The sequence below is a fragment of the Phalangium opilio genome, unplaced genomic scaffold, assembly GCF_054372755.1.
Source record: "Phalangium opilio isolate 3A_F unplaced genomic scaffold, DU_Popi_V2 ptg000025l_1, whole genome shotgun sequence".
Taxonomy (NCBI): Eukaryota; Metazoa; Arthropoda; class Arachnida; order Opiliones; family Phalangiidae; genus Phalangium; species Phalangium opilio.
Window position 1 is genome coordinate 3,018,434 of NW_028324156.1, and position 21,543 is coordinate 3,039,976.

At 40.1% G+C, this 21,543-nt stretch overlaps 2 protein-coding genes across 8 annotated transcripts; both read left to right on the top strand.

Annotated features, from left to right (window-relative positions):
• The first annotated feature begins 62 nt into the window (after positions 1-62).
• Positions 63-13,843, top strand: LOC149691763 (uncharacterized). 4 transcript variants are annotated; one of them, XM_089869162.1, is made up of 17 exons: positions 63-524; positions 1,048-1,199; positions 1,359-3,122; positions 3,391-3,546; positions 3,603-4,259; positions 4,388-4,456; positions 4,602-5,035; positions 5,105-5,336; positions 5,420-5,587; positions 6,344-6,458; positions 6,527-6,920; positions 7,480-7,621; positions 7,705-7,931; positions 8,365-9,072; positions 9,144-9,684; positions 9,763-9,845; positions 9,927-13,843. In XM_089869162.1, the coding sequence occupies exons 2-17, from the start codon at positions 1,142-1,144 to the stop codon at positions 12,531-12,533; spliced, it is 8,355 nt and encodes a 2,784-aa protein (XP_089725288.1). In that variant the 5' UTR covers positions 63-524; positions 1,048-1,141; the 3' UTR covers positions 12,534-13,843. The 4 variants fall into 4 exon arrangements, with proteins under 4 accessions (XP_089725288.1, XP_089725289.1, XP_089725291.1 ...); XM_089869163.1 differs by having other exon boundaries at positions 1,377-3,122; XM_089869165.1 differs by lacking the exon at positions 1,048-1,199.
• A 343-nt stretch (positions 13,844-14,186) lies between these two features.
• Positions 14,187-21,308, top strand: egl (Egl_like_exo domain-containing protein). 4 transcript variants are annotated; one of them, XM_089869177.1, is made up of 6 exons: positions 14,187-15,924; positions 16,047-16,127; positions 16,192-16,436; positions 16,511-16,705; positions 16,772-19,566; positions 19,643-21,308. In XM_089869177.1, exons 1-5 carry the CDS (start codon positions 14,356-14,358, stop codon positions 17,355-17,357), a joined length of 2,676 nt encoding a protein of 891 aa, XP_089725303.1. In that variant the 5' UTR covers positions 14,187-14,355; the 3' UTR covers positions 17,358-19,566; positions 19,643-21,308. The 4 variants fall into 4 exon arrangements, with proteins under 4 accessions (XP_089725303.1, XP_089725301.1, XP_089725302.1 ...); XM_089869175.1 differs by having other exon boundaries at positions 19,668-21,308; XM_089869176.1 differs by having other exon boundaries at positions 19,743-21,308.
• The last annotated feature ends 235 nt before the right edge of the window (positions 21,309-21,543 follow it).

The window sequence follows — 21,543 nt, forward strand, 5'->3', positions numbered from 1 at the left end:
TTACGTGGTTTTTCAGTGAAACATACGTGGTTTTGTTATAAAATCGAGATTTAAAACAAGTTTTGACAAGCAATGAACCGATCTGAACTGAACGTGAAGCCCTGCGGTCAATCACAAAAGCATAGATAGGAACAAAATTTTGTTGAATCGCGTTAAGCCTAATGAGTATTCAAGATAATAACGAAGCTATTAAAGGTTTACAAAAGCTTAAATTACCTTTAATTTCTGCACTACCGCGTTTGTGTTATAAAAATCGTGATTCAAAACGGGTTTTGACAAGCAATGAACCGATCTGAACTGAACGTGAAGCCCTGCGGTCAATCACAAAAGCATAAGCATAGGAACAAAATTTTGTTGAATCGCGTTAAGCCTAATGAGTATTCAAGATAATAACGAAGCTATTAAAGGTTTACAAAAGCTTAAATTACCTTTAATTTCTGCACTATCGCGTTTGTGTCAAGTTTAGCGATGATTTGAACGAATTGGTTATTTAAAACGTCTAAACAGAAGCCAGTAGTGAAAGGGTAAGCGAAAACTATTTTTATTAAGCCTTGGCCAAGTTAGATCATTTTTATTCCCCCATTCACCCCCCGTTCATCCGTCAGCTTTTCACTTTGGGTTTGGGCAGTGATAGGATTTCCCTTAAAAACAATTAAACCTTGGTCATTTCAGGCCTACAGGCAATCAATTTTATATGCCAATAATTAAAATATCCGTATTTTGTGGGAATTTTCATGAGAATCTTCATTGATTCAAATAGTGAAACACTGTCATGAAATGGGAAGCATCTTATGAGTTGATGTTTTGTTGTTGTAGCCATAATCACCTTACCAGCCTCCTTACCTTCAAAATACAAAATATATAATGTTCCTTTCCTTTTAGTATTTTCGAATAAAATCCTTTATTATTGGTAAAAATTCTGATAGATTAGATGTCATAAGATAACATGACACACCTTTCATTACAAATGTTATGGTGTAAACGTTAGATTTAAGCCCAAAAGCTTGTTTTATTTCTATCCTAATTACACTTATAAATGGTTGTTAGATAATGGAGGTCTTTGAAACATTCCTATGCGCTTGTATATATCAAACTTGAGTGAAAGGGTATACTTAAAAAGTGAACCAGGAAGACTGAAATCATGGCTTCGACTCATACGGAACATAATCTAGGATTATCCAATGATTACTCACTAGAGAGTAAGTCCCAAAAACTCCCTTTTTTCTATCATTTAGGGAAAATTTAGCTTTTCATTTTTATGTGAGGAGGTTAGCTGCTTACGCTTTTTTAAATCCATAAAAGATTTGATTTGAAACAAAGGCAAGAAAAAGTTTTGTGAACTGTGTATCTCAAAACAGGTTTCCATTTTATAAAAGGTGCTATGGAAGGGGTGCCAAACCCAATTCCAGTTCCTATAACGCAGGCTTACTCTGGGAATAACTCGGTTTTGACTGGTCTGGATAGTCCGATGTCTGAAAAATCTCCTATGCCACAATCAGAGACTTTGACTACCTTATCAGACACATCACGTAGCCCATACAGCCAATCTTCCAATCTAAATCCGGGTCTGCAACAAGGCTACGTTTGTGACCAGGGTTACCAAAGTCAGTCAAATTATTCCTCAAATCAGCAACCGGTTTATCACCAAATGGGTGTATCTGGTGCTGCTGAAAATCCTTCACCTTTGAGAAACAATGACTATAATCAAGCGCCTAAACAACCAACACCCCCATCAAAGCCTCAACAGCAACAAGCATCATCCATGCCTCCCCAAGTTCACCAAAATAATGATCAGGGTATGATTGGAAACAGCCAGACAAATGAAATGGGAATGTCACCTTTCCCACCACCTTCGGGAGATCAATCTCAGTACCAATATCATTACCATAATCAAATGCAAACACCTGAACACCAACAATCACAATCGAATTATCAGTATCCTCCTTGGCAACCTCCCATTGAACCTCCGCATCAACATCAGAACTCCATGCCTTGGCAACAACAGCAAGACATGTCTTGGCAACATCAGCAACAAACTCAAGTCCCTCAACAAGATCATTCATTCCAAACATTGCAGCAGCAACCAAATCAAGATCAGTCACAACAACAACAACAACAATATCAGCAACAGGGACAACCACAGCAACATTATTCTCAGCAGCCTCAACCTGATCAACATTATAATTATTCGTCTTTAAATTATAATCAACCTCAGTATTATCAAGAACAAGCACCACCACCCATGCCTCCTCAACAGCAGTATCACCATCAAATGTTACCACCTTACATGCCTACACAGAATATGCCACCGAGTCATCAACAACCTCAACCAGAATCCATGGTTCCTCAACAACCTGGAAATATGGGAAACAACCAGTTGCCTATGTCCAATCCCCCTTCTCATCAAGGAACAGGTTCACAGTTGCCACCTCATCAGGAAACTGGCTCACAGCTACCACAACATCAAGGTTCTGGTTCCCAGCTACCACAACATCAAGGTTCTGGTTCCCAGCTACCGCCACATCAGGGTTCTGGTTCCCAGCTACCGCCACATCAGGGTTCTGGTTCCCAGCTACCGCCATATCAGGGTTCTGGTTCCCAGCTACCGCCACATCAGGGTTCTGGTTCCCAGCTACCGCCACATCAGGGTTCTAGTTCCCAGCTACCGCCACATCAGGGTTCTGGCTCCCAGCTACCGCCACATCAGGGTTCTGGCTCCCAGCTACCGCCACATCAGGGTTCTGGCTCCCAGCTACCGCCACATCAGGGTTCTGGCTCCCAGCTACCGCCACATCAGGGTTCTGGCTCCCAGCTACCGCCACATCAGGGTTCTGGCTCCCAGCTACCGCCACATCAGGGTTCTGGCTCCCAGCTACCGCCACATCAGGGTTCTAGTTCCCAGCTACCGCCACATCAGGGTTCTGGCTCCCAGCTACCGCCACATCAAGCTGGCCCTCATCAGGCACCAACACATCAGGGTACTGGTTCACAGCTACCACCACACCAAGTTGGCCCTCATCAAGCACCAACACATCAGGGTACTGGTTCACAGCTACCACCACATCAAACTGGGCCTCATCAGGCACCACCAGCACCATCTCAACTTCCTCCAGCATCTCAACGTGAGCTTAAACTCCCAAACCCATTTTCTCTGCACTCGTTGCCGCCCCTGGCTTTTCGCAAACAAGGGAAAGGCGGCAACGCCATTCGGAGTAAGATCTCTTAGGGATTCTTGAGATTTTGATAATGGCATGTCATTTGTAGGCTCTGTCTATTTTTTTATTTTGAAATGGTGTAATTTCTGGTAGCACGTTGTTGGCTTAACTTTATTCACTCTTTTATATTACATTATCAATAGATACTGTAATTTTAAGTCGAATTGGTTTTTAGGTTTGGTTGACTGTGTAAAAAAGTCACAAGAAAAGTTTGACAAGCCCCCTGATGCCAAACCTCAGCCAGTCAAACAGGAGAAACCTGAAAAACAGACCAAAGCTAAACCCAACTCAGAAACTGCCGCGCCTCGAGGCAAAGGAACTAAGAGAAAAAGTGAGAATTTGTAATTAATTCTTTTCCATTTCAGGTTTTTAACAAAATCTTTTCAGACTCTGACACAAAAGAAACCCCAGTCAAAGCCGGAACACCAGGTACAACTGAAGAAAATACTTCTACACCAAATGCTAAAGTTGCCAAGAAACCCGCGTCCACTAAACCAGCAGCGGCGACGACGAATAAACCCGGCCCCGCATCTAAAACAACTGCCACCGCTAAACCTCCAGCAACAAAAACCCCTGCCACAAAACCACCGGCAACCAAACCGGCTCCAAAACCAGCTCCAAATAGGAAGAATGCTTTTGAAAGAAAGAACATTCGGGATATCATTAATGACGAGGAATTAGAAGCAACAACCGTGGCTGCTCAGAAGGAGGAACAGGAACGTAAAAGGAGACTTCAAGAGGCTCAACAAAGAGCTCTGGTTGAGAAATTTAATCAAGTCATCCAAGAAGCTGAGCAAGAGACTGCTGCTAAAGCAGCGGCGGAAGCTGCGGCCAAAGCGGAAGCGGAAGTAGCTGAAGCGATCAAAAAAGAGTTGGAGGAAGAAGCTGAGGCCCTGGCCATCAAAAATGAAAACATGCCTTTAGAAACCAAATTTATTCCTTTGGAAGTCAAGAAGGAGACTGACGTCATTTTGGTTGAGAGCAGCGATGACGATGATAAGAGGAAGAGAAACTTGAATATGTATTCCAGGGAAGCTGTCAAAGGTTAGTCAGTTTGTTAGGCGACTATATGTTTAATGCGGAGCTTCCTCTCGTTGCAACATTAATTGTTCTAATCACGATTAATCGTCATACGCGTAACATTAGTTCTTCCGTTTATTATTAACTATTAGCCAGCTTTGCCGAAGTCAACAAGCAGAAAATGCTAGCCGCATACCAGAAGAATATCCCTATAGTTAAAAGTGGGTGGATATTAGCTAATGTCCATGCATGATTTAGATAACTTTTATATGGAAAGTTTTATCCATCAAAACCGTACCATTTGCATGAGCGTTCTCGCAAATACACGACGTGGGAATGTTTATTTAATATTAAATGTACTCTTAGTGAATCCAGTCATCACTGTATCAAGCTCTGACGATGAAAGTAGTTCGAGTACGGATGATACAAGCAGTGATGACGATGACGACATGAATCCCGACATGTCTTCGAAGAAGGATGACGATTGCGTCATGGTTTTAAGCGATGACGACGATGATGACGACGCACTCAGCGAAGACCCCAATAATTCAGGATCTCATACAAACGATCTTTTTAACCAACCTGACCCTGAAGGAAGGGTTTTGATTAATGTTGGACATCCACCCGAAGAAGAGGATATCTTTTTAGCACCCCAATTGTCTAGAGCGGTCAAAGCTCATCAAATTGGCGGAATTAGGTTTTTATACGACAATGTTGTTGAAAGTATTAGTAGATTTCAATCGTCAAGTGGTTTTGGATGCATTTTGGCTCATAGTATGGGTTTAGGAAAAACAATACAGGTATAAGTGCTTGATGAGTGTTGTAAGGTGGACTTAGATTGAACGTTGTCGGTGTTTTTCCCCCCCAAGGTTATTTCTTTGACTGATACCTTCCTAAGACACACACCAGCCACGACGGTTTTGTGCATAGTTCCCATTAATACGATACAAAATTGGATGTCGGAATTTAATATGTGGTTGCCTCCCGAAGGCGCCGTACCTCAGTTACTCGTGGATAGTAACGAGATTAGACCTAGGAATTTTCCCGTTTATTTATTAAATGAAAACTATAGGACAACCGCAGCTAGGGCTAAAGTTATAAGTTAGTATCGCCTCCTAGTTTTCCATTTATTCGCTTCGTACGCCGCGATTATGAAATGAATTAATAAAAATGAACAATTATAGCTGAATGGAGGGAAAATGGCGGTGTAATGCTTATGGGCTATGAAATGTACAGAATGTTAGCCCTTAAAAAACCGGCTAAGGTTGCAAAGAGGAGAAAAAATAGGAAGAAAGAAGATATTAATCCCATGGAAGTTGAGGATGATTCGGTTGATAAGAAACTTCTTGATGGTGAGTTTCACTAGTGATAACTATACAGAATAGACATTCGTCCAAGATGGCCGCCATCCCTAAGTTCAATAGTGACCACTATACAGAATAGACATTCGGTCCAAGATGGCCGCCATCCCCAAGTTCAGTAGTGATCACTGTACAGTATGGACATTCGTCCAAGATGGCCGCCGTCCCTTAGTTCAGTAGTGATCACTATACAGTATGGACATTCGTCCAAGATGGCCGCCATCCCCATCCCTAAGTTCAGTAGTGATCACTATACAGTATGGACATTCGTCCAAGATGGCCGCCATCCCCATCCCTAAGTTCAGTAGTGATCACTATACAGAATAGACATTCGTCCAAGATGGCCACCATCCCTAAGTTTAGTAGTGATCACTATACAGAATAGACATTCATCCAAGATGGCCGTCATCCATAAGTTCAGTAGTGATCACTATACAGAATAGACATTCGGTCCAAGATGGCCGCCATCCCCAAGTTCAGTAGTGATCACTGTACAGTATGGACATTCGTCCAAGATGGCCGCCGTCCCTTAGTTCAGTAGTGATCACTATACAGTATGGACATTCGTCCAAGATGGCCGCCATCCCCATCCCTAAGTTCAGTAGTGATCACTATACAGAATAGACATTCGTCCAAGATGGCCGCCATCCCTAAGTTCAGTAGTGATCACTATACAGAATAGACATTCGTCCAAGATGGCCGCCGTCCCAATGTTTCAACCTTCTAACTATCATCTATGTCTTTTAGATATTTTTCTCGCGTTAGTAAATCCTGGTCCAGATCTAGTTGTATGTGATGAAGGGCATAGAATTAAAAATTGTAGCGCTAGTACATCGTCTGCGCTGAAGAAAATTCATACAAAGTACGAAATAACTAATAATTCTCGCGCTTTTTTTGAAGCTAAGTCATTGTTTTTATTTGTCTACGTAGACGAAGAGTGGTTTTAACTGGTTACCCTCTTCAAAACAATCTTTTGGAGTACTGGTGTATGGTGGATTTTGTTCGACCCAATTATTTGGGTAGCAGATCGGAGTTTGTAAATATGTTTGAAAGACCCATTCAAAATGGACAATGTATAGACAGTACACCGAGGGATATACAACTAATGAGGTATCGAGCCCACGTACTTCATAGCCTCTTGGAAGGCTTCGTTCAAAGGAGAGGACACGCCGTGCTCCGAACTTCGTTACCAGTCAAGGAAGAACACGTTATTCTATGCAGGATGACTGATGTTCAACGGGAACTCTATCGGGAGTTTGTTAGAGATTTCCATACAAGATCTAATAGTACAAATCCGTTACTATTCTTTGCCGTTTGTTGCAAGGTCAGTTGGACATTATGTCTTTTAAAGGGAGGGTGAAGTAGAAAATCAAGTGATTTTTTATCGATTCTTCTACTAATTATAAGACCAGTCTGCATAGTGAAACATTCAGGAAATACAGACTCCGAATGATTTTAAAATTCAAATTAGGTTCAGATTTAAGGATAATTTTAAAGAAGGTCCTCCGACCAATCGCGTAACGCCCTGCCTTTTTATTAACAAAATTCTCGTGGCACGTTCCGTGTTGAATGAAATTTATCACGAGATTTGATAAAATTCGCGCGCCACGTGATAATCGTGGCGCGAGACATGGAACGTGCCACGAGAATTTTGTTAACAAAAAGGCAGGGCGTTACGCGATTGGTCAGAGGGGCTTCTTTAAAATTATCCTTAAAATCTGAACCTAATTTGAATTTTAAAATCATTCGGAGTTGGTATTTCCTGAATGTTTCACTATGCAGACTGGTCTTGTAATTAGTAGAAGAATCGATAAAAAATCACTTGATTTTCTACTTCACCCTCCCTTTAAGGATTTTTATACGAATTTTTCTTTCGCGTACAGATATGGAACCATCCTGATGTATTGTACAACTTTGTTAAAAACTTAAAATCACAAGTGGTTGTAGCTGACAATGATTTAGACATTGATTTAGTCGCACCGCCAGCTGCTACCGATAAGGCTTCCAATCTCAATAAGAATCTAGGTAAAAGAACTTGCGAAAGTTTAAAAGTAAAAACTTGTTATTTACTTATTTGTTTAACTCCCCCCCCTTTTTATTTTGTTAAGTTTCTCAAGCTCTCAATGCCAATCAAAGTCCAATTAACCATAGCATTTGCGCCAGTCCTCCTCCGTTAAATGGTAGCTCTAACGTTAATGGAAGTCCGTCTGTGATTCCCGCTAATGGGATTCCCGAAATTGAGATGGAAAATAAACCTCCAATTTCCGTTCCCGCTGAAACTTCTTATATTCCACCTGTTAAAGAAAAACCCGAACCCGCTATCAGCTATGAATGGGTAATTAGACGTCAACGCTATATATGAATAAAAGCAGAAGTGAGATGAGACTAGAAGTACTGAGCTAACCAAATTCTTCACTTGGCGAAAGTGAATATTCTTGATAACACAAGAACGGTTGGCCCTCTGGTGGCGGTTTCAGAATTTCCCCTCCAAAACGTGAGACGCTCGTGGCGGTAGACGGCCGAACTAGATTCAAGCACCCGCGTCCGTGTTCCGCCGCTTTAGGTTGAGGGGAAGGGGGGTAGGAAATGTTTTTGGAACTCGACCAATTTTTTTCTCTCTAGTGTAGGCGCGATTGAAGCGGCATAAAATCCTCTAATTTGTTCACTAGTGCCAGGATCTACTATCAACGCTAGAGCCCTTCACTTCTAGTCTCATCTCACTTCTGGTATAAGGTAACACTTGAGACTAACTGTAACGAATTTTTTAGGCTAAAACCTTAATGGAGACTTATAAAACCGGAGTTATTGAGAATTGCCATAAAATGGCGGTTCTTTTTGCAATTATAGAGCAAAGTTTAGCGGTTGGGGATAAACTCTTAGTTTTTAGTCAATCTCTCCTGACGCTTGATCTCATAGAAAGGTTTCTAAATGAAAGACAAATTCCTGATAGACCTAATTGTCCAGTTGGCGAGAGATGGTCACGAAACTTTAATTACTGTCGTTTGGATGGAAAAACTCACGCGCAAGAACGAGAGCGACTTATTAATAACTTTAACAATAATCAGAACATGTATTTGTTCTTGCTTTCAACTCGTGCCGGTTGTTTGGGTATTAATTTGATAGGAGCCAATCGTATTGTCGTTTATGACGCGTCTTGGAATCCGTGTCACGATGCCCAAGCTGTTTGTAGAATCTATCGATACGGGCAACAAAAACCCTGCTATATTTATCGCTTAGTAACTGATAATTGTCTGGAAAAGAAGGTTTACGATAGACAAGTTAACAAACAAGGAATGTCCGATCGCGTAGTTGATGAATTAAATCCGGAAAGTAATTTTACGTGGAAAGAAGTTAGCACTTTAGTCTCCGAATCGGAAGATGACGGACCTGAGCAGGATTTTTCAGATAAATCATCGAAATATGTTGATCATCTATTACAGTATATTTGCAATAGTATGAGCAGAAGTCTAAGCAGGGTAAGAAGCGCCGTGGATTCTTCACGCAAAGTTTAAAATGAGCTGACAAAGTAATTCCTTTCTTACTTAAGGAACCTTTTGAGCACGAATCGTTACTCCTAGATCGAAAAGAGTTAAAACTAACCAAACACGAAAAGAAAATGGCCAAGCAAAGTTACGAGCTTGAGAAAAGAGGCAATGCCGGTGGATATGGCAGGGGTTATACGTATTATTCGAGAGGGGGTATTATCCAAAGGGGAGCTTACCAGGGTAGAGGTCCTATGACTTTTGCCAGTCCCACGGGAATTCAGGGTCCTCGGTTTCTACCGGGTCAATCAACGCCAGTGCCAAACCAGTGGAATCGCAACCAGAAGAATAATGGAGCCACGGTTCTGATTAGAGCCATGCTTCATCAAGGAGTTATGGTTAGAAGAGTGACTCCTTCCAATGGCGATTCTTCTACCGTTACCATTCCCGCCGGACAAGAGGTTTTGGTGATGAGGACGCCCAAGGGAGTATATTTGAGGGTTCCTGATGGGAGAATAATAGCCGTTAGACTTCCTCAAGAATTACTAAATCAATGGCAGGCCATAGGAACTACGACAACGATAGGTTTAGGACCTCAGACTCCCAGTAATTGTTATTTCTACATAACCCTTTCTCACTTATCTTTTTTGACGCAATGATTTAAGCGTTTACGTTTAACTTTAGGGCCAAATTTACTTAGAACTCACTTGATGACGAGCACAACAACTACAGGAGCTATTACAACAAATAGCAAAGGGAATTTTGGGGTTAGTTTTCTATCTTTCTTTCTTTCGCAGCGAACCCCGACTTGTTTTCTCAAAACCATAACCATATCAATATTGTTGCAGACTAACATAGTACAGGCTAACTTACAATGCGGAGGTTCCATAAAAGTTGATGGTAACCCTGAGGTAATTGACTTGAGTGATGATGAGGAAAAGCAAAGATCATCTAGCATCAGCCCCAACAGTTCTTTATTATCCTCGTCCTGCTCTTCCTCGACCCTTAACATCAACAATACCATGACATCAACGACGATGTCCGCTGGTGCCATAAATAAATTAACTGGTAAACCAATACCCAGGATTATTAGGGTCCCCATTCCTCAGAATGAACTGAAAAAGACCACTACTGGACCTAATCAACCGGCTAGGATAATTATTAGACAAATGAATCGTAATCCCGGTCCAAATATTCATACTATAAACAGTATGAATCCTAATACGAGTCAAGCCGTGACGTTTACGCGACAGAATACCTTAGGTGGTACACCATCTGTTACGATAACGAGACTTCCCATTAGTTCCGCGTCTAATACAACCGGGGGAATACCATTACCCGCGGGTATGATGGGGGATAAACAAGATCAAATGACCCCTAACCTTAATAAAAACTTTTCCAATATGACAATTAAGAGGGCAGGGTTACATCAACCGAGTGTGACGGTGGTTCGTCCGGGAATGCAGAAGAATCAACCTAGTTTTCGCGGAGGTTTACACGGTGGTCCTCAGGGAAAGGTTATTGTTAAAAAATCGCCCGTTAATAATGTCAATAACGCTATGAATAGCGGTGGTATGGAACTGAATCAAATTGACAATAAGATTGACGAATCTTCTAAACAACAACAAGAAAATAAGAGCGACTCCTCGTCGTCTCCGACAATGCCTGGAATGAATAATCCTTACCTTAGTGGAAACGCCAATAACAATGGCGTGGGTCCCAATCAACAACATATGGGAATGAATCAGTTAAGTACCCACCACGTCTTTCCTGATTCTAGAAAACTTAACGAAAATGCCGCCAATGGAAATGTGGGTTTGGGTGAAAACCTTAAAGGGACATTACCCGGTCAATCTATCTTGCAAAAGCCAAATATGGACCCGAATTTGGCAAAGATGGGGCAAATTAACCCGGCTAGGATTATAAATACTTATTCCCCGAGAAGAGGGAGGGGAGGTGGTGCGAGAGGGTCGAAACAAGCAACCAAAAGGAACAATACTAAGAATAATAGTAGTACCAATAATAACAACAACTCTGAGATGTTTATGAATCATAATCAACAAGATAGTAGTTCAAGATTGGGGAATATGAACCCGGCTATGGTTGGGCAACTAAATGAACCTGTTCTGTCACCCAGAGGGAATCAACCCAATATGGGTGAAAATCAACCACCGTTTATTAATACTAGCGGACCACCGTTAATGCAGAATTCTCATAATCCCAACCAACAAGGTTCGTTGGGTCACAATATGGATGGTTCGCCTCTTAACAGTAATTCCATGATGGATTATGGACACAATCAACAACAATCTCACCATATGCATCAACAGCAACAACAAAACGAACAACAACAACAACAACAACAACAACGCAATCAGGGACAACAACATAACCATTCTATGGGATCTCACGAACAATCTTCTGGCGGTCAAAATAATAATTCCGGAAATAATTCTGACAATTCGATGGGTGGTGGCTTGCATTCTATTACGGATTCAAACCAAGCCCATTTAAACCAAACGCCAATGAACCAGTCTCAGACGCAATACAACAGTTTTGAAAATCCTCCACAGTCTAGGCAGTCTCCCGCGAAACATCTAACTTTATTAGGGGAACCTCCAAAACCTAATACAACCACCAAACCCGCTAGAAGGTCTAAAAAGAGTAAGAACTCGACGGTAACGTCGTCATCAGCGAGTTCAGCGTCTTCAACAGTGTCCACCGTAACGAATCCGACATTTACTTACGGAGACTCTTTAGGAAATCCCCCTAATATGGGTTTCTCTCCCATGGATCAGTCAACGTCTTTAAGATCTTACGGTGATGATCCATACAGCTATGGAATGTATGATCAGAATTATTATCCCGCCCCACCTACCGATTCCTTAACCCAAAACAGAACTGATGGCGGGGGTTATAACCATTACGGTCTCCCCAATCAAGGATATTCGTCTTTCAGCAACCCCGTGTCTAACAGTTTACATTTTGGTGACCAAGGAGCGCACATGCCAAACTATTACGACCCAGCCGGTGTCGGAGGAGGCTTAAATTCATTCGGGCATTATTCCAATCCGCACGCGGAATTTAATTACAACCCTTACGGGCACTCATCCTCCTCCGCAGCAGCAGCAGCCAATCACACGTTCCTTCCTAGTTACGAATCCTTTTCTTCACCCGCCTCGCCAAAATTTGGTAACGAACCGGCTTCCTTAAGTAACCTAAGTTCCACTGGTAGTTCTATCTCTAGTAGGCAGTCACCTTTCCCTAATTCCAGTGGCTCCTTTTCCCCAAGAAATCCCCCTCATTTTTTAACACCATCTGCTCAGCAAGGAAATAACGTTAATACGTCGTCCTCCGCTAACTCCCAAATGCAAGGCTATGGTTTTCATCAACAACCCTATAATTCATCATCACCCCAACCTTTGCAGAACGTTTATAACCCACCAATTCCTTGAAAATAAAATATTAAATATCTCTCATCGCGTTGTTAATTTTTGTTTTCTTCAATCGTGTACTAAAAAATTCTAGGCTTAATTAGCCTTATTCCTGATCAGCGCCACCTACCCATAACGGCGACTTTGAGAACTACTGTAAATGGCAAGCCAATCAGATGCCGCTAAAATCTGGTGACGTCACTGACGGGCACTCTCGGGGTCTTACCAAAAATGACGTCACCAGATTTTAGCGACATCTGATTGGCTTGCCGTTTACAGTAGTTCTCAAAGTCGCCGCTATGGGTAGGTGGCGCTGATCAGGAATGAGGCTAATTTTATAAAAAAAAACTCTTCAGTTTCTCAGTATTTACTATTTATAAGTATATGGGTATTCCTATTAATTCTTTTGAATAGAAATAAATAATAAATTATGTATTTTTATGTTTGTTTGTTTGTTTTTTTTTTTGGTAATATTATTTACCGTAGAGTCTTTTAGTTTTATTCAAAGGCAGTGAGTAGTGAGTGACTTCTGTCCTTTAAACTTTTGAAAGCGTAAGCTTATATTTATCCATTTTATAGAGTTATACCGTAAGTAACAAAAAAAGATGTTTATTACGGTTGTTATACTTAAACATACGGAAAATAAAATAATATGTAATAATTATTATGAAATATAAGGTTATTATTAAACCTTATTCAGTGTTCACTGTAAATATTAGATAAGGAAAACAAATTCTCATGTACGTTTTAGTGTTAATTGGTGTATATAGATAAGAAATTCTCTTCATTTACCCCCCCCTCCTCCTCCCATTGTTCTCTCCCGTTTTTAAATTGATTCAACCTAATCCTAATGAATTTTTCAGTCCAGAATTTTATAACGTATCGAAAGCCCCGTAAGCACTCGATTAGTATAATTAATTATAATTCAATTAACTGTCTTCTAACCGATATTATTTACATTTTTAACAACAAAAAAAGCAATCAAAAGCACCCTATTTATGCCCATTAATTCATTTATCTCGTAAGTACCTTAATTACCCATGGATTATTACGGTACTTATGTTAATTTACAGTTTTTTCTGGTAAATAACTGTCGCATTTTAAAATCCCCGCGCCGCGCTTATAGTAGATCATGTATTTGTATAATGGAATCTTTTAAAATACATAATTTCCCCGAATCCCCTACAGTGAGTTTTAAAATGCGCTTAGTTAGTAATTGCTTTAAGACCTTGGCTGATTATAAATCTCATCATTGATGTAGCGAAGTTGTCTCTGTTATTTATGTATAATGGAGAGGAAAGTGAAATAAAAGTTTTATTTTTCACTGATTATTTATCTCGGATTATTTAAGGGTCCTTGGAAAGGATGTGATTAATAAGGGAAGGAAATTAGGCTTACTTAGGAGGTGACGGAAGGGGTGTCCGGCGGACACTGGTCAGTCGGCATGTACTTCAAACTTTGTCGCCCAGAAGCTTGGCTTATAGGAGTACGCAACTCTCTGACCATTTTAAATTTTACATATCCTGTAATGTTTAGAGCATGTCGTGTTTGTTGTGAAAAATAATCAAATTCACTGTCCGTAAACATGTGGGTTGGTCGTGAAAGACACGAGCTTTCAGACTATTTAAATTTCGCGCCAATATTGAGGCAAATATGTGCCGACGTGTGACGTCACATATCTAACGAGTTCCCTTTAAAAATGGCGTCGTATTAGGAATTTGTGTTAATTACGGCTACGGCCGGGTTAAAATTACACCCGGTTCTTCTTTTTCAACCATAAAATAAGTGCCAAAATCGTAAATTTCAACTGGAAATTCATTAGGTTGTGAAGAATTAAGCTTCGATGAAAATGGAGAATCAAGATTACGATCATGTTCGAAACATGACCCTTATGTTTTTCTTGGACCGCCTAATGGATAAAGGGCAGCCTCGAACTTTACACGATTTATCTTGTCAATTTGGAACCAAAGGATTCACCAAAGAAATGCGTCAAATCGCCGGAGGAAGCCAAGCGGGCCTACGTAAGTTTCTGTGTCAATTTCCCGCTCTCTTTACTATTGATGGGGATCAGGTTACCGTTACCTGTTACTCTAACGATGGGACAGACCCATTCGGAAATAAAGTGAAAAGAGATTACGTATTGGAAGCGTGTAGTTACTTTAAAATGAAACTAGATCAGTATGGGGTGGCCGAAGTTCCGATAAAAAGTTTACTCGGCCACCGTTCTCAGGCTCCTCCTGAAATTCGCCACATCTCCGGGCAGCACATAAAAGAGTTTAAAGACTTTTTACTCAAATTTCCGGACACTTTTGTAGTGAATGACGACTACGTCATCCTCAAAAGCGTACTTGAAAACAATAATGGAGAAATAAATCAGAACATAACCAAAATCTGCGAAGAGGAACCTTTAGATGAGAATCTAACTAATATGTTAATTTGCTGCTTTCAAGGAGTGATCAAAATGAGAGGGCCACAAACTGTTAACCAACTCTTTCAGCATTTAACCTCTTGTTACCCACCAGAAATGTGGTCTAAAATGCTTAACAACGTACAAGATTTGGCAACTTTCTTGAAAATGAATTCTCAAGTTTTCCATTTGCAAGCTAGCTTGGTTTCTTTAGTACCGGATAGGCCTCCTGGTGCATTTAAAACTCCATCTTCCACACCTTCAGCCTCTTTTCCAGCTACTCCAGTTACTCCGACAAATTCCATCCCAACTGTAGACTTCCAAAACGAAAATAGGAAAGTTAGCAAGCCAAATCTTGAAAACTTTAGGCAACAGTCACCTTCACCATTGAGTGTTTCCAAATCCCCCACTCGGTCAAACGCAAATCCTAAAACATCTAGAATAGACCAAGAAAGTGGTCATTCAACTCCAGTCCCACCTTCTCCAGCCAAATCGCTAAGCAACCAAAATCACGCGGAATCACCCATTCCTGGTTTAAATAAAAGTACCGCTTCTTCCACTCAGTCGTCTCCCTCCAGCGGTAGTGGACGTTACAGCCACGATAGACCCGTTTCCTTTCAACAAAGGCTCAAATCTCAAATAATGAAAGCCGTGGCTGACAATTCCGCTATGGATTATAGAGACAGACCCACTTATCAGTCGGGAGTCCCTAATGGTAGAGAGGGAAACATTTTGGACCACAACTTATCCAAAATGATGAGAAATGTCAAGATTATTACAAAATTGAAAGATTGCGTCGTAGCTGTTAAAAGGATTTCTTCCGAGAAGGAACCCGTTGTAGCTTTGGATGTGGAAGGAGTTAATTTGGGACCTAATGGACCCATGACCCTGTTGCAACTCGCAACGCCAGATGAACAAGTTTATATCTTTGATGTTTTCTCAAATCCCAATCTCATTGACGAAGGAGGTTTAAAGGAAATATTAGAATCTGATAAAATTGTTAAAGTTAGTTTAGATTTTTATTTTAAACAGGGTTGCTACGAAGTTCTTTGTGGCAACCCTTGAAGGAACTAGTTCGTGGCTAGTGCTCGTGGTTCTAACACCCAATCAAATTGTATCGTAATTAGGTGGCTCATGATTGTAGAAACGATAGCGCAGCTCTCTATCACCAACACGGTGTACTCTTAAAAAATGTTTTTGATACCCAGGTAGATTTGGTACCGTTTAACTGAAAGTCAGATTGCTTGGCTACACCCCAAAATTCTTCTCTAGGCTGCCCACGCTGTTCTTCAGCAACAGGAGACGGGCAAGCCAGTTTACAAAGTCAAAGCGGTCTCCTTAAATACTCTTTGCGGTTTTCACGGAGCTCCTACTAATCCTAAAAAAGAACAGATGAAAAATCTATATAGGAAAGATCAGAAATTTTGGAGTCGGAGACCTTTGACGGAAGATATGATTTTTCACGCGGCTTTTGACGTCTTTTGTTTGGTGCCAACAGTTTTTAATAGCTTAAAAAAGTTCGTTTTTAATTCAGTATCCGTAGTCTCATAACTAGTATCATTAGATATTCATCCTTTTGTCTTTATCAAAGACAAATGTTACCGGAATTTGCTAAATTGATGAAGGAATTATGCCAAGAGCAAGTTCTAGCGTATATTCAACCTGAGGATGTTAAAAACTCTAAAAAGCAAAGAAAAATCGACATGGAAGTGTCTGATTTAAAACAAAAGCTTAACAGTAGCTCCAAACAAATTGTTCTTAGTAATCGAGAAATTAGACTTCTTAGGTAATGATGACAAAAATAATAATACGCCACCGTACGTAACATTATGTAATAAATGGATATTTTAAGGTACTTGGAACTAACTGACGAAGAGCGTACAAAAATTGAGGGTTCCCATAAAGTAGCTCGCAAACTAGAACGACTTCGAAGTCACGGAACTAGCAATGATTCCGGTTCAGTTCATTCAGGGTCAGGTGGACACGATATGTTTTCGGATGATAGCATAGACGAGGATGACGAAGATGACGATTACCATATTCGGTCCTCATCCAATCAAGGGGATGTGACCCTAGACTCGCTAATGGAATCTTTAAGCTTGCCAGAATCTCCGTGCCATTCATTTCGAAGCATTAATCGTAGCCCGGACATCAACGCCCCAAATGGAATGATGGACTATTCTTATTCTAATTGGTCACCGGCTGGAAGTTTGAGTAGCAATAGCAACGTCAGTGGGGTGACTGGAAATAATTGCCATTGCACTTGCCACATTCAAAAGAAAAATACGAGCGTCAGCGTTCCTCAATATCAAATTACGCAGTGTCATAACCCGGTGGAATCCGGTTGCCAGACTCTGTCGACGGGTGATATTGTCATAACAAAAGTTTATTTTGATGAGAAAGAAGCGAATTCGCCGCAGCTAGAAAAAGCTGAGTGATTATTGAATGAATGAGGTTAGTAATGAATGCGGTTAATTAAGGTAAAAAACACAACAAAAAAACGTATTTCCCCCTTTGACCCCCGCCTGAAATTTATTCGTAAACCACCACCTCAACAGTTACATTGTTTCTTGGGAATTTCGGATTAGTTTTAGTTAATTAACGTAAATGTGTATTGCTAACAATAGGCGCTTCCAAACAAGGTATATTTAATAATTAATGTATGAATGGGTGTGTTTATACCAACAAAATTAATTTTTATTTACTTTACTTTACTTAGGATTCAAATTAGAAATTAGTATATTACGTTTAATATAATTCATTTTAGTTAGGCTGTAACGTTAAATCAAACTCAAGAACTGGGGGAAAGTAATTGCTTCTGCAGGCAACCCTCGATCGTTATATTTCAATTAATTATAATAATGTCAAAGGCAAAGAGCTGCTATTGCTCCTTAAATTATTATAAATAGGCATTCGCGCTTTTTTACGCCTATTTTTTAACCTCTTATGAAAATTTAAGTGGGTATGAGTAGTATAGACCACCTAGATATGCCGCAATCCAAGATGGCCTCCATACGACGCCATCTTGGATTGCTGGGTATCTAGGGGGTTATAACTACTGATATGGGTGTGCCATATCGAATTACCGTGGCAAAAATAACCAAATCAAATATTTAATTGCTTTATTTCTATTTGGTTGCTAAAAGCTCTCTGAAATGCGCTTTGGGGCTTCTAATTATTATCATACGTTCATAAGATATGTTCCACTGATAAGTTTGTCACTGGTAACTTAGAAACTGGAGCTTGTCATGAAGTGAATGAGGTAGGTCATAGATTCGAGGTAAAGCGAAGACGCCTGGTAAGGCGCTGTCAAAGGCTTAGTACAGACTAAATAGGACCTAGATGGAAGTCCTGCAAAACTAATTAACCACCGAGTGTAGTACTTCAATTCTCGCTTGTCGTTCTGCTAGAACTAGCTCGAGCTGTAAGTCTCTCAGTAGCATTACGAAGTATAGAGTGCTGTCAGTTGTGACGTCAGATCCAAGGTTAAACGTCACGAGTCTGCCTTTAGCAATGGGCGGCCATGACAGTTACCGTTTTTTCTTTATGGGAAAACAGCATGGGTGACGTCACACCGGCGCTTCTGACAGCACTCTATAGGAAGTGTCATACTTATGGAAGGAACATATAGTAATTTTTAATTTGCTGTCACCAATAATTTTAACAATTTTTTATTTTTCTTTCTTCGTTATATTTATTATTTAGCCAAGCTCGTTATTTTTATGTTAATAGCATTTTTTAATCATTATTATTATTATTAGTTAACCCCTTTGTATATATTTTATATATAGAATTACTAATATATATATATTATAAATAAGGTAAATTGTAAAAAACGGTAAAATCATGTAAAAAATGCTAGTAAAAACCTTATTTAAATGGGGAAGTCGTAACATTGCGACTACGGTAATGCTATACTGTAGTATAAGATCCCTCCTTTAATTCCTAATTAAACTTTAACAATTAAGCTTCTCCGAAACTCTTGATTATTTCATCCTATGAAATTATTCAAGTAGTAGGTTGTTTTTTTGGTTTCATTGTTTTATGATCCGAACGTATTTTTTCACGAAAACGTTCGTGATAATTTAGTTTTTGGTTGAATTTTATTAGGTTTAAGGTGTTTATCTAACCGGTATGCCATATTATAGGTTCCCTTATTCTTTTTAAAACACTTATTTTACTAACTTTTTCTCGGTGCCATACAAACAATATCGTATAATATTAATATCCCTGTGTTTTAACGAGCCATTTTTAATTTAAGCTTTACAAAATAAAATATTATAGTTTAGATGGGGAAAGAATTGAGGTGAGCGAGTGCGGAATTTTTTAGGTTGCGAACTTGCGATTACTTTTAAAACTGTACTCGCTAAGTAGCCTTCCTCGAGTCCAATTTCCCAGTTCTTGCGAATCCCCGAAAAGTCCAAATTTGTTAGCCGAGTTCAATGCGAGTCCTAAAACGTTTACCGAGTCCAATTTAACACAATGCAGCCAGGGATAGGGGAATATAACGCGTATCGCACATGGCAACTAAAACTGAAAGCTTGTTTTATGAAATGGACTCGCCAGGTTATGAGCTTTAACGGAGAACTCATGGTACTCGCAAATTCCTAGGAAAACAGGTTACTAGATTCGGATTGCGAGTCTGAGGTACAGACTTGGGACTCGCGCCCGAGTGCGGATTTGGGACTCGCGCCCGTGTACGAACTTGGGACTCGCGTCCGAGTACGAACTTGGGACTCGCGTCCGAGTACGGACTTGGGACTCGCGTCCGAGTACGAGCTTGGGACTCGCGTCCGAGTACGAGCTTGGGACTCGCGTCCGAGTACCAGCTTGGGACTCGCGTCCGAGTACGAACTTGGGAGTCGCGTCCGAGTACGAGCTTGAGAGTCTCGTCCGAGTACGAACTTGGGACCCGCGTCCGAGTACGGACTTGGGACTCGCGTCCGAGTACGGACTTGGGACTCGCGTCCGAGTACGGACTTGGGACTCGCGTCCGAGTACGTACTTGGGACTCGCGTCCGAGTACGAACTTGGGACTCGCGTCCGAGTACGGACAGGAAATAACTAATAAACGGTAGCTAATTTAGTTGGAAATTTTTTATTTTATACCCATTATTTTTTTTATTCCCCCATGACTTTGATTGAAACAAAAGCTAGCCATAAATTAATAAAAAAAAATTAAAACCATATATAGGACCTATTAACCTAATTATTTTTTTTCTGGTAACACGTTGTTTTTGTGTCTATATAAAACGATATAAAATTAATTTGTGTCTGTATAAAAAGAAAAAACAAAGTCGTACAAAGCTTTCACCGTTAATTATTTGACAACACGCCCCACAAAAATGTGGTACGTGGTACTTTATGTAAAAATACAAACAAAAAACACAAGATTATACACCTGGACATGAATATTGTGCCTTAAAAAAAATTGACGTGAAAAAGGCAAGTTTAAAAAAAAATTAAGAAGAGACATGTAGTGGAGCGTGTAATGTTCAAAAATAAGAAAAAAAAAGGGTTCAAGAGACGACAAATTTTCCTTACTAAGGCACCTAATTCATGTATAGAATTGTGTAGCATTTTTTTTTTTTAGCGGGATAACATACTTAATGAAGTTAATGTTGTTTCTTTTTCTTTAAATACCTGCCTCTATTTACTCAAGGGTGTAAAATTAAATTACCAATTATCGGTAGATAAAAATAACAAAACCCAGATAGATTATTATTTTCAGAAGTGAGATGAGACTAGAAGTGAAGGGCTCTAGCATTGATAGTAGATCCTGGCACTAGTGAACAAATTTGAGGATTTTACGCCGCTTCAATCGCCCCTACGCTAGAGAGAAAAAAATTGGTCGAGTTCCAAAAACATTTCCTACCCCCTTCCCCTCAACCTAAAGCGGCGAAACACGGACGCGGGTGCTTGAATCTAGTTCGGCCGTCTACCACCGCGAGCGTCTCACGTTTTGGAGGGGAAATTCTGAAACCGCTACCAGAGGGCCAACCGTTGGTGTGTTATCAAGAATATTCACTTTCGCCAAGTGAAGAATTTGGTTAGCTCAGTACTTCTAGTCTCATCTTACTTCTGTTATTTTACACAAGAGATTTTTTTAGTTTGTTTGTTTGTTATTATACGTGGGAAGCGGAATCTTCCTTTTGCTATTTTTTATCAAAATAAGCAATAATGGAAGGTTTAATTTAGGTTATTTTTGAAAAAAAAGAAAAAAAAACGGTTGTTTTTACTATTTTGCACGAGTCTAGTTTTACAGTGAATAATAATCCCCCTTCCTTTATAAGATAAAATCAAATATTTTTTCGTGTTTATTTTTGATGATGTATGAAATCTGGGTATTTTAGTCAAAATAAAATCATAACTCAGGTGGCTAACCAAAATATTTTCTCTTTAATTGGGAAGAGATATATAGAGTGGTACTGACAGGGGAGGAGCTACGGGTACGGGACGTCAATATTGGTAGTCTTAAATTGTATGGCCCTAGTTGACGACTTCCAATATGGTCGCAAAAACCGAGGTAAGAGAGGTATGACGTCACGAGAAAGTTCGTGGTAGCGGACTATAGAGTGCTGTCAGTTGTGACGTCAGATCCAAGGTTAAACGTCACGAGTCTGT